The sequence below is a fragment of the Spermophilus citellus genome, assembly GCF_964194105.1.
Source record: "Spermophilus citellus genome assembly, chromosome: 2".
In the NCBI taxonomy this organism is placed as follows: Eukaryota; Metazoa; Chordata; class Mammalia; order Rodentia; family Sciuridae; genus Spermophilus; species Spermophilus citellus.
In genome coordinates, this window is record NC_138183.1 from 92,347,695 (window position 1) to 92,359,850 (window position 12,156).

General features: G+C 40.9%; 1 protein-coding gene across 4 annotated transcripts in view; it reads left to right on the plus strand.

Moving 5' to 3' along the window:
- The first annotated feature begins 6,009 nt into the window (after positions 1-6,009).
- The window catches only part of DAPK1 (death associated protein kinase 1), a 176,806-nt gene continuing 170,659 nt past the window's right edge, over positions 6,010-12,156 (plus strand). Inside the window, exons 1-2 of one of the 4 annotated variants that reach the window (XM_081279374.1) lie at positions 6,010-6,423; positions 7,252-7,421. In XM_081279374.1, the coding sequence (XP_081135500.1) occupies positions 7,360-7,421 (62 nt within the window). In that variant the 5' untranslated portion in view covers positions 6,010-6,423; positions 7,252-7,359. Of the gene's footprint in view, positions 6,424-6,765; positions 6,927-6,946; positions 7,109-7,251; positions 7,422-12,156 lie in introns of those variants that run through there. The other 3 variants (XM_081279376.1, XM_081279375.1, XM_081279377.1) reach the window with 3 other exon arrangements.

Here is a 12,156-nt window from a genome sequence, read left to right on the forward strand (position 1 = left end):
GCATTTGCCATTTTTTTTTTGTGAATATTCTGCTGTGAGAAATAAGAAAATAAATGGGATAAAAGAAACTCACAAGCTGTGTTAAGCATACATAAGGAAGTTAGTAATCTATTAGATCAAGAAGAAGGCAAATTTTCATGATGCACAATATACTGTATATAAGAGGCATAGGAGACACTTGATATGCATGAAGTCTTAATTGGCCACCTATTGACAGTGTCCATTCTTTTCCCACCTGCTCTCTGTTCAAGAAACACATAAACAAAAAACACCCATTGATGTTCATCAGACTTATTGGCAAGTGTAGCCACTGGCCAGGCATTCTTGCCCCTCTGTACTGGGTTAATATTACTGTTATTCCCAGAATTCTACTTCTAGGCTTCCTTTGTATCCTGCATCCTGTCCCTAGGTGACCTTTACCACTCCCACTCCCACAGCTCCCCTGCTGTATACACTGGGCTCACCCCATATCCATTCCATAGGTACCCATCCTCTTGAAGAGACAAGAAGAGAGAGTAGAAAGAGAAAATCATGTAGAAAAGGTTGCCTTGGATTTCCCATAGGTCAAACTGGTTGCAGAGGATAAGTAATGGTTAAAACAGTTCTTATAGCTCAGTCTTCAGACCTATAAGGGTGGAGAAGTATAGAGAATAGATGCAGTGGGGGAAATGGATGCTATCTCACATAATCACATGTGTATTTGTTCATTAGGCTCTCTGCACAACCTGAATTACCTGAAGACAGAAGATGTTTCTTTTATGGATGCATTCATAGCATCTAACGTATACTATGCTTTCAAGAGACACTTATGGGTTAAATCGGAGAATATGGTAAATTGGGCATTTCTTGGAGGACTATGCTTTCTGAACCTGCCACATGCTTTCTGGAACCTAAGGCAAAACAAGGAACAGCATAAGCTCTATAATTTTAGTTGTTTGATAAAAGGAAATATCATTTGGTCAGGAGAGATGAGTTCTTTTAGAGTGCAATGCTGTGAGGAACCAGAATCAGTCATGTGACTGCTTATATTAGAGGCACTCAGCTGCACATTTAACAATGAAACCATTAAGAGCTCAAACATTTTGCATGGAGCCATTTAAAAATATTAACCCTTGAGAAAACTGAAGCCATATTCTTAAAAAGTAACCTGTAAGAGAACTGAGTTAACGTGGTCTATTTTGACCTAAGAATATCTTGCTTAAAAAAGTGGTTAAACCTTAGCTTTAAACCTGACCTACTAAATAGACCTTCAGTGTAATTATACCTGCATTCTCTCTTCTTTCACCAGCCAACACATGGGAAGGGTCAACTGACAAACTCACATTAGGGTACTGTGAATTCATTAGATTGAAGAAGCTTGGGTCCCCTATTGACTATGTGGAGCTGACTCTTCTCTCTACTCCCTACAGACCTCTGAGCTGAAAGTAAGAAATAAATCTTTAATGTGATAAACCTCTGTTATTTGTTGGGTTTTATAGTAACAGTTATTTTACCTCGACTAAAACAGCTATAAAATAATGTCTTAGAAACTAAGATTTTTGTTTAGTTGTTCAAGTGTGTGTGTACGTGTGTGTGTATGTGTGTGTGTGTATATGTGTGTGTGTGTTTCCTTGCAGTACAGGGGATTGAACTGAAGGATGCTCTACCACTGAGCGACATCCCCACCCTTTTATTTTCTATTTTGAGAAAGGGTGTCACAAATTTGCCCAGGTTTGAGCTCTTGCCTCAGCCTTCTGAGTTGCTGGGATTACAAGTAAGCACCACTGTGTGCGGTTTGGAGTTTGTTTTAAACGCTACTACTGTGATGATCACAATCAACAGTCCATATAAAAATTGATTATTTTTATGGAAGTACTTTCTAGCTTGAATCTCATAATTTGAGGATTGTTATATTATTATTTTCTACTTGAGAGATGTTCCTTGGAGCCTTTTTTCCCCCTGGAATATGATAGAAAACAGAATAATGAACATTCTGGTGTATTATGTAATAATCACTGTCTCATGCATTATCTCTTCAGATTCTTCCAACAACTTTAAAGACTAGGCAAGAGTTTATCATTGTCCCCATTTTATAGGGTGATGAAACTGAGACTAAAAAGATTAGGTATAAAGTAGGAAAAATGAATTTACATAGTTGTGTAAAGATTAAGCAAGAGAAAAATTTTGTCTACCTAAAACCTGCTATGAGCTCAGTTTTTTTTAACTTTTTGAATTTTTAATAACTTTATCTGTTGCCGTACAACAAAGTACCCCAAAATAATGTCTTAAAACAATTTATTTTGCTCACAGACGTTGAGCTGAATCATGTGAGCTAAGTGGGGTTGAGGGTGGAGCTAGACAGTTGGCTCTCTCAGCATCTCTCTCTGTGATCTTTCCACATGTCTCTTTACATGACAGCTTCTGCAGCAGAAGAGTCCAGAATGAGGAGATAGAAATAGAGAGAGGGGTGTGGGAGGGAAATAGAGGAAGACAGAAGCTCTAAGACCTTAAGACCTAACCATCTGTGTCACCACCACCAGATTTTCCTAGAAGTAAACTGAGGTGGGTGAGGTACATATTCTTTTCTCTCCCTCTTTTTTTTTTTTTTTTTTTTTTTACACAGGATTAAACCTAGGGGCACTTTACCACTGAGCCCTGTGCCTCCCCCCCCCTTTTTTTTGAGATAGCTTCTCCTAACTTGTTCAGGGACTCTCTAAGTTGCTGAGTCTGGCCTCAAATTTGTGATCCTCCTGCCTCAGCCTCCAGAGTTGCTAGGATTATTGGCATGTCCCATCATGCAGGGCTAGAATCTATTTCTTGATTGGAGAAATGTCAAGGAATTTGTGAACATAATTTTAAACTACAACCTTCCTTTCTAAAATGCCTGCCTACATTAATATAAATGTAAGCACATCAGGGGTAAGTGATTCATCCAAGGTCATTCAGGTGTTAAATGGTTCCATTAATATGAGATTCAGCTTTGTGACTCAAAATTCTACACATTTTTACTGCCCTATAAGATTTACTGTGATCAGCCATCTCTAATAGGATAGGTAAATTGACTACCACCAAATAAATTTGATTATTTTAACTGCCTTGGAGACTATATTTATCTTGCAGGAAAGTATCACCCATAAAGCAATCATCCATAAGCACTTTCTAAGTTTCTTCCAAATATCTGTGAGTTAACCCCCATATACACACAACACAATCATTTACATTTTTCCACATAAATCACTTTTTTTTGTATTTCTTTTTAAAAAATTTATTCTAATTAGTCATACATGACAGTAGAATGCATTTTGACATATTGTACAAAAATGGAGCACAACTTCTCATTCTTCTGGCTGTACATGGTTCAGAGTCACTTCAGTAGTGTAATCATACATGTATATAGGATAATAATGTCTGTCTCATTGTACTGTCCTTCCCATCCTTATAGCCCCACCCCTCCCTTCACTTCCCTCTACACAAACTAAATTTCCTTCATTCTTCCTTATCCCCTCACCATCTGCCCCACTATGGACCAGCATCCGCTTATCAGAGAAAACATTTGGCTTTTGGGTTTTTGGGATTGGCTTATTTCACTTAGCATTATATTCTCTTTTTCTATCCATTTACCTGCAAATGCCATAATTTCATTCTTCTTTAAGGCTAAGTAATATTCCATTGTGTATATGTACCACTTTTTTTTATGCATTCCTCTGTTGATGGGCATCTAGGTTGGTTCCATAGTTTAGCTATGGAACATAGTTGTGAATTAAGCAGCTATAAATATTGATGTGGCTGTGTCACTATAGTATGCTGATTTTAAGTCCTTTGGTATAAACTGAGGAGTGGAATAGCTGGGTTAAATGGTGGTTTCATTCCAGGTTTTCTGAGGTAGCTCCATACTGCTTTCCAGATTGGTTGTACCAATTTGCCGTCCCACCAGCAATGTATGAGTGCACCTTTTTTCGCTACATCCTCACCAACAATTATTGTTGCCTGTATTCTTGATGATTGCCATTCTGACTGGAGTGAGATGAAATGTTAGAGTAGTTTTCATTTGCATTTCTCTAATTTCTAGAGATGATGAACATTTTTTCATTATGTTTGTTGATTGTATTTCCTCTGTGAAGTGTCTATTCAGTTCCTTAGCCCATTTATTGACTGGAATATTTATTTATTGGTGTTAAGGTTTTTGAGGTTTTTAAAATTTTTAAAAATTATAGTTAGACAAAATACCTTTATTTTATTTAGTTATTTTTATGTGGTGCTAAGGATCAAACCCACCCAGTGCTCTCATGTACTAGGCAAGAGCTCTACTGCTGAGCCACAACCCTAGTTCTTGAGTTCTTCATATTTCCTTGGGATTAGTGGTCTATCTAAGGTGCAAGTGGTAAAGACTTTTTTTTCCATTCTGTAGACTGTCTCATCACATTATTGACTATTTCCTTTGCTGAGAAGAAGCTTTTTAGTTTGATTCCATTCCATTTATTGATTCTTGATTTTCCTTCTTGAGCTTTAGGAGTCTTGTTAAGGAAATCAGGTCCTAAGCCAACACGATGAAGATCTAGGCCTACCTTTTTTTCTATTAGGTGTTTGGTTATTTTTGACTGCATTTCTTACCTCTGAGGATAATTTTGTATTTAATTCTCAGACTCACCACTTATGTTAACATGCCTTCAACTTGAAGCCTTCCCCATTCGATTATCTTCACCATGTGCTCTTTCAGTAGGTCATTAAATTAAATATTCTTATTTAAAAGTAGCCTTTGACAATGCCTAAGGAACAGTCTTTTGTTTTGTCTTTTCAAGAGGACATTCACCTCCACAGCTGAAAATTTCTGTTGGAACTAAAGAGTTTGAATCATCCCATATTGGAAAAATTTTGAGATTTGTAAAATGCCGTGGATCTGAAATCTCAGAGGATTCACTTATCAGTTTATGTCATTATAGGCAGTTAAGAGTTCAATTTAGAAAAATTCCTGATCTGTCCTTCCCATTTTTCTGGGTTACCCACTCAAAGGCTTGGTGGGCGTGGAGCATGGAGTGAGAATTAAAGAAAAAATGGGCAAGAGATCTCTAGTGGAGATGGGGTCTTTGTGTAGGCTATCGAAGTCCTCAGAAATAAAATGCAAGTCACATAGGTGCTGTTATATTTTGTAGTAGCCACATTTTAAAAAGTAACAGGAAATAGGTGTAATTAATTTTAATATAATTTTTCTAACCAAATCATTCAAAGTACTATAATTCGAACATGTAACTAATGTAAAGAAATATATGAGATATTTTTATCATTCTTATTTTCATATTAAGTCAAAGAATCCAGTGTATATTTTAACTTACAGCCCAGTCGATTTGGGTCTGGCTAAATTTCAACTCAATAGCCAATCGTGAGCTGGACAGCACAAATAAGCCATTCCTTTCCGTTTCTTCGTGGAGCCTGCGACATCTCCATCCTTGCTTCTGGGGTTACCTACCTTCTGATCTTCAGAATTCAGCTCAAAACACCTATCCTGCTAGCTACATGGGGAACTAGAAGTAGGATCACAAGTTTGAGACCAGCCTAGGCAATTTAGTGAGACCTTGTCAACATCAACAACAAAAAGAAAAGCAAAACAACCCCTCCCCCACAAAACAACAAAACCTTTCCTAAAGAGGAATCCCATCTAATGAGGTCATTCTGTATACCATTCTGAATACCTGTTTTGTTGTTACCAGAATCAATCTCTTCTAGAATGACCTTATTTATTAGCTATTTATTATCTACCTTTTCCATCAGAATGCAGGTTTCACCAGGGCAAGGGATTTTAAAAATTTCTTTTTATTTCCCACGATTTTCCCGTGCCAAGCACTGTACCTGGCATACACAAGTTGTCCAGTACACATTTGCGTGACGAAGGAATCGAGTTTCTCTAAACAGAGCTGAAGAGGGCAGCTAGGCGACGTGTCACAGGTGGGGCGCCCACTTTCGGCTTGACCGCCCTCCCTCCCTTTCGTTCTCCCTCCCTCGCCGGCGTGGGTGTGGGGTAAGTGGGTGTGTGCTCGGTAGAGCGCGCCAGCGAGCCTGGAGCGTGGAGTCAGGAGGAGCCGTGAGCGCAGCGCAGAATCCGCAGCGCTGGCCGGGCTGCTCAGAGGTGGGTGGGCCGCGCCGCCAGCCCGCCAGCGGGGTCTCCATTGGCCGCCCGTCCCGAAGGCGGCGAGGAGAGGAGAGGGTGTTCTGTAGCCGGAGCGGGAGAGCGCGGTGGAGCTGTCGCCGAGGACATTGTTCCCACAGCGAAGGGGGCACGGCGACCCTCACGGCTCTAGGGTTTGGAGCCGGCACGGCCACGCGAGATCTGCGCCCTCCACTCGCTGGCTTGCTGCGCTCCCGCAGCTGCCCTACAGGTCCCCGGCGTTGGTGCCTATGATCGGCTTGCGACAGCGTCCGGAGAGACCCGGGGAGCTCCGGGACGCCCGGGTGAGTGGCCATAAGCGGTTTTCAGATCCTTCCCGGGCCCCGCCGCCAGCTTTTGCTTTCGTGGCGGCCGCGCGGCTGGGTTTGCCTGAGTAGTACCCGGGGCAACACGGAAGGCCAAGGGGGGGCAAACTTGGTTACGGGGAGGAGGATCTCAGTCGTTCGGCGTCCCCAGTCTTGAGCACCGCTTCGGAACAGGTGGCGCGGGTCGGGCGCTTTGTGTTGGGGATCGGGGGCCCGGAGCTGGCGGCCGCGCCTCCCTGGCCGCTCCCTTCCCTCCCTTGCTCCCCCGGGCGGCGGCACGCCGAGTCGACCGGGTAACGGAGAGAGAGTCGTCAGGAATGTATCTCTGGGGAAAGGGAAAAGGTGGCAGAGGCTTGGGGGAGGAGGGCGGGAGCCGAGAGGTGGCGCGGGGGTGTCACTGCCGAGAAGGCTAGAAAGGGATGCCTCTAGCGAGGCGCGTTCCTCCCGGGCAAGGGCTTCATTCTTCCGCTGCGCCCCTGGAGGTGGGGAGCTGGGTGGGCGAGTGTGCTTAGAAAGGGGAGGAGGGGGAGGACAGTCACTTCCGGAGCTTGTTCGGATCTGGGCGCACCGACGGGACGCGGACCTTGGGATACAGTGATGTCCGGACCCCACGCGCGTGGGTTCTTCGTAGTTGGGGTCGTCCCGAGCTCGCCTTTAACAAAGGGTGCGTCTCTCTACGCGGCTGGGAGGGGCAGCGCCAGATACCTGGTCTCTAGTGTGCAGGTCTTAGTACTGGGGAGATCTGCTTCCTTTCAAGATTGTCATTTTATTATCATTGGCTTTCTTTCATTTCTTCGTATTTTAAAGGACTGGAGACTGATGCATGAGGGGCCAACATCGGTACAGGAGCGGTGGTGATGGTTTGGGGAGCCGACCTGAAGTGCGCTGGGCATTGGTGAGGTGTGACAGTTTATCATGACCGTGTTCAGGCAGGAAAACGTGGATGATTACTACGACACCGGCGAGGAACTTGGCAGGTACGAGGGGTGTGGATGCGCGGCTACTGGGTTGTGGAATGCAACAATAATACTGGAGGCGGTGGGCGTTAAACAAACGCAGTTTCAATCATGCATCTCCTTTGCCCTTTCAGGAGCAAATTATAGAGAAGAGAGTTACTAATGCAGTGAAGGCCAGGGACCAGAAATAAACTGTTTGATACAAGGGATGGAGAAGAGCAGCCTTTTAGTTCTTGGTTATTATACATAGGGTATTGATAAGAATCCCTGCACAAGAACAGATTTAATTGTCCGCACTAAGTCTTGTCAGCCTTTGCCCTTCTGAGACAATGAGGCAAACGCTAAGATTCTAATTGCCACTGGAGTTAGTTCTAATGTGTGATTTAAACAGAGTACAAATTAATTAATAGCCTTTTAAAAATTTTAATACTTTCCCTCTTTCTGAATTTTCAGTGTAACATGAGCAAGCTTTGGTAGGTGGTAAATGGAAACTTGCCAGATGTTGATGTTGGGCTTGGATTTTGAAACTTCTTCCAACCAGTAATTTAATTATCCAGTTGGTGTTGGTGGTTGCTTTGGTTTCATTTACAATGGTGAATTTTTAACAAATCAATGAGTCTAATATGGCTATCTGGATTCAGAGCATACTTTCATTACTACTCTACTGTAGGAGCTGTGATTCTCAGTAAAATGTTTCAGTTTCCAGGCAGACACAGTATTGTTTCTTGGGGAGCATCTAAAGACTGCTGGGTATTTCCTTTGGATATTCCACAGAATATTGGGTTCTGCTTTATGTTAGCACTTTTCATACCTCAAAATTCAGTTTATGGAGTCTGTGGTGTATTTGTGTTGAAAGTGAAGAAACAAAAGGATCTTTAAATTAAGAAAAAAGTGTATGTGTATTGAAATTTGTGTTTTCCCAACACACCTGATGTCTCCATACATAGCTTCCTTTTTCTTCATGAGAAGGAAATTATAATAAATACCCCCACACTAGATTACCTATTGAGAATTAGGAAAGCTGGGATTAATGAAAAATTTTGAATCTTCAGATGATAGTGAAGAATGAAAAGTAATTTTTTAAAAGTTCCTGTAAGGAAATATTTCTGTGTATGTTTAGTGTTGACTCAAAACATTGGTGGGAGGCTGTGCTTAGGAGGAGGTTACTATTTTTGAGATTCAGTGAGTCAATAAGAAGGAAAGCTCTTGGAAAAATCACATTTTCATGGATATATTTAAGATTGAGCCTTAAGAGAGTGAAGTTTAAATACTTGGTTGAACTGGAATTAAACAACTATTCTTGTGTTTTCAACAAGATGAGTGATATATGGAGTTTTCCTTTGGGACTAGAAAATAAAAAAGATGAAAAAATATGTTTCAATTCCATTTGTGTAGGGTGGTCTGGTTATATGAATTCATTTGTAAAGAGAAATGATTTAAATTAGGTGAAATGATTGTTTAATGGATTAAGTATACTGCCCTTGTTTTCATAATGATCTTTTGGTAGAATTATATGTTAAAAGAAAGGGGAAAAAAAAACCAACAAAAAAATGAAGCCTCCCTGTGGCTGGTGAAGGGAGTTTGTGATCTTTATTTCATGGGTGCAATGACAAGGGAGATGATTTGCTCATTTGTCACTAGCATTTTGCTTTGATTTTGACTCTGTCTACATTTCTGTATGTAGCTTTCTCTCTACTGTGCAAGACTAATTGTTTATTAAATAATTTATGTGACCTAGGAATTTGAAAGAAGTGTACAGAAAAACTGGGAATTTGGAATTTTTTTTTTCATTTTCTTTTATTTTTTTTATTAGTGAACTATAGCTGTGTGCAGCAGTACATAACTGTAATCCCAGCTGCTTAGGAGGCTGAGGGATGATCACAAGTTCAAGGCCAACTGTGCAATTTATCAAGACCGTATTTCAAAATAAAATAAAAGGACTAGGGATGTAGCTCAGTGGTAGAGACTTTGCCTAGCATGGACAAAGTCCTGGGTTTTGAACCCCAGCACTGAAAACAAACAAACAAACAAAACCATACATAAGACACACATACACACACACTACCCAATTATCTTTGTGTAGCTGCTATTGTTCTTACTAAAATATGGGGGGAAAAGTGACTTTTTCTGAAGGGCCTTTCAAATCCTTTGATTTTTTTTTTTTTATATTTGCCTAGTATGTAGCTACTTCCCCAAAACAAGTATTAATGTAATATGGACAGGTAGGAAAGGTGCTACTTATATGATGGATGTGTCACTGAGAGAAGATTGGGTGTGGAGGCAACAGTTTAGTGGCAGAAAATAGAAATGAGCAGGTATTTGGCACAAATGCAAGGCTGTTCTAAGTACTGAGCTGTGCGATCCTAAGCAGTCAATTTTAAGCGAACCAATACCTAGACTTTACCTACATATCTTTAGCAATAATCTAAATTGTTGTCACTTTATAAGTGTACTGAGACAAAGTCAATAGAAAGAGGAGGGAAGATGGGTTTTTAAAATAGAATACAATATTATGATTATGATTTTACTTTTAGTAAAACTGAGTGCATGCATGTATGAATGTGTGTGTCTGTGTATACTGCCCAAGACTTTTTAAAAAGCTTTCTGCCAAATCATAATGTCCATAACATATTATGATTGTTGCAGGAGTGATGGCTCATGTGAACAGATAAAATGGTTCAAAACCTAGCTCTGAAAATTTCTAGCTTTATAATCTTGAACAGGTCACATATCCAGTTTGACCCTCAGAATCTTCAGCTATGAAGTGGGAGGCCTGGTGTTTATTTGTGGCTGTTGTGAAAATAAAGTAATCTGACATATGTAAAAGCATTTATTTATTTTTGGTACTGGGAATTGAATCCAGGGGTGCTCTACCACTAAGCTACATCCCCTAAGACTCCCACCTTTTATTTGGAGACAAGGTCTCACTAAATTGCTGAGACTGGCCTCAAACTAGCAATTCTCCTGCCTTAGCCTCTTGAGTTGCTAAGATTACAGACATGTGCCAACATACCCGGCTGTATATTATCCATAGGACTAGGGAGGACATGTGGGTGTTCTAGGCAGGCTAATAACTTGGCTTTCTATTCCGTCTCCTTTAAGTGTCTGCTTACCAGTTTCTGGAGGGGATGCTGTGGGAAAAGGTCCTGGGGGAGACCCTCTGCTGACAGCTCTTAGTTTCTCCACTGTGATTCTGAATAATGCAGCTCTGGTTTTTGGCTGGCATATGCTCTAAGCAGAAGCAAGTAGCAGTAGATGGGACCTGTCTTTTTTGAAGACTAAGTAATCTTTGATTTTTGACTCCAGGAAGTCCTTAGGGACTCACCCTCTATCCCAGGAGGCTGAGCAAAGAACTACTTCCATCATGTGCTGAAGTCTCTGAGAGGAGTTCTTATACATGTAATTTTCTCCACTTATTGTTACACTGGGTTTTTTAGTACCCTAAGATGCCATGGCACCTCTTATAAGTTGGAGCCATGGGGAGCTCAAGGCTGACTTGCCCTACTTTTAGGCTGTGTTTACAACTTTGGTCCTTCACCCTCACCAGTGAGGCTCCTGGACATCTCCTTGTATACTGCTTTCCTGAGTGAATGCCTTTCTTTTGTATCCTACTCTGGTCTGAAGAACCAATTCCCTTAACATGTCTTTCCACGGTGATTTTTCCCTTTCAGGAGTCAAGTGACTTGTCTGAGACACTTGCATAGTCCATTATCATGGACTGTCCAGTGGCATGTACCATCCCTGGTTTGTCTTGTATTGCTCCTTGTAGCTAGCTTGCATGTTCCTTCAAGGGTCTCTGGTTCAGTGTTGTTGAGGTCCGTTGTTCCCAGGTATGCAGAGTGCTGAAGAATGTCAGGCAAATGTGTGATGAATGCCTGAATGAGCTAATGTTGATCTGCTAGTGTGATGTTGAGACCAGAAAAGGGATTTATGATGCAAATGATGAGCCAAGTGTATTGGTGCCCACCTATAATCCCAGCTACTTGGGAATCTGAGCAAGGAGGACCCCCCAATAAAGCCAACATGGTCAATTTAACAAGACCCTGTCTTGAAATAAAATAAATAAATAAAAAGCTTATAATAGAGCTACACTCCCTATTTCTCTAATGCTAACGGGGGAAAAAAGGCAAAAGCAAATGATGGTGCAGATGCTGATGCTGTCTAGAGAGACAGTGTGCAGTGTGGGATAAATCTCTGTACACTTATTTGAGAACGATGGAGGTATGTTTGTAGGGTATTGTGAAAATTAAGAGACAATGGTTCCAAACATCTGCCACATAGTCCCTACCTAACATATCACATCATTTAGTAACTTGGTTTTCACACCACAGCATTTATTACCCTGCATAGTATTTGTTTATGTAATTATCTGCTTTTCCCATGATGCTGTGGTTTTGGACTTGCTCATCATTTTAAAAATTTCTCATGCCTAATTAGACACATGTTACTTAGTAGGCGCTCAGTAAATACATGCTCATTGACTAAATGGATAAATATACGAAAAGCACCTTGGAAGAAATATATATCAGGACTTCAATAAGTGGTGATGATGAAGATGAACACTTAGGATATAAAAGCTGCAGCTTATGAAAATAAAAACTGCTTTTGCTTTTACATTCTCTGACTGAATAGCAATGAGCACAGCAGCCAAAATTTTCAGGCACAAGATCCATTTTAAACAAAACAAATGGAGTACAGCATTAAATATTTTACATTGATTTGGATGATTGTTGGAAGCTAATAATTCAAATTTATA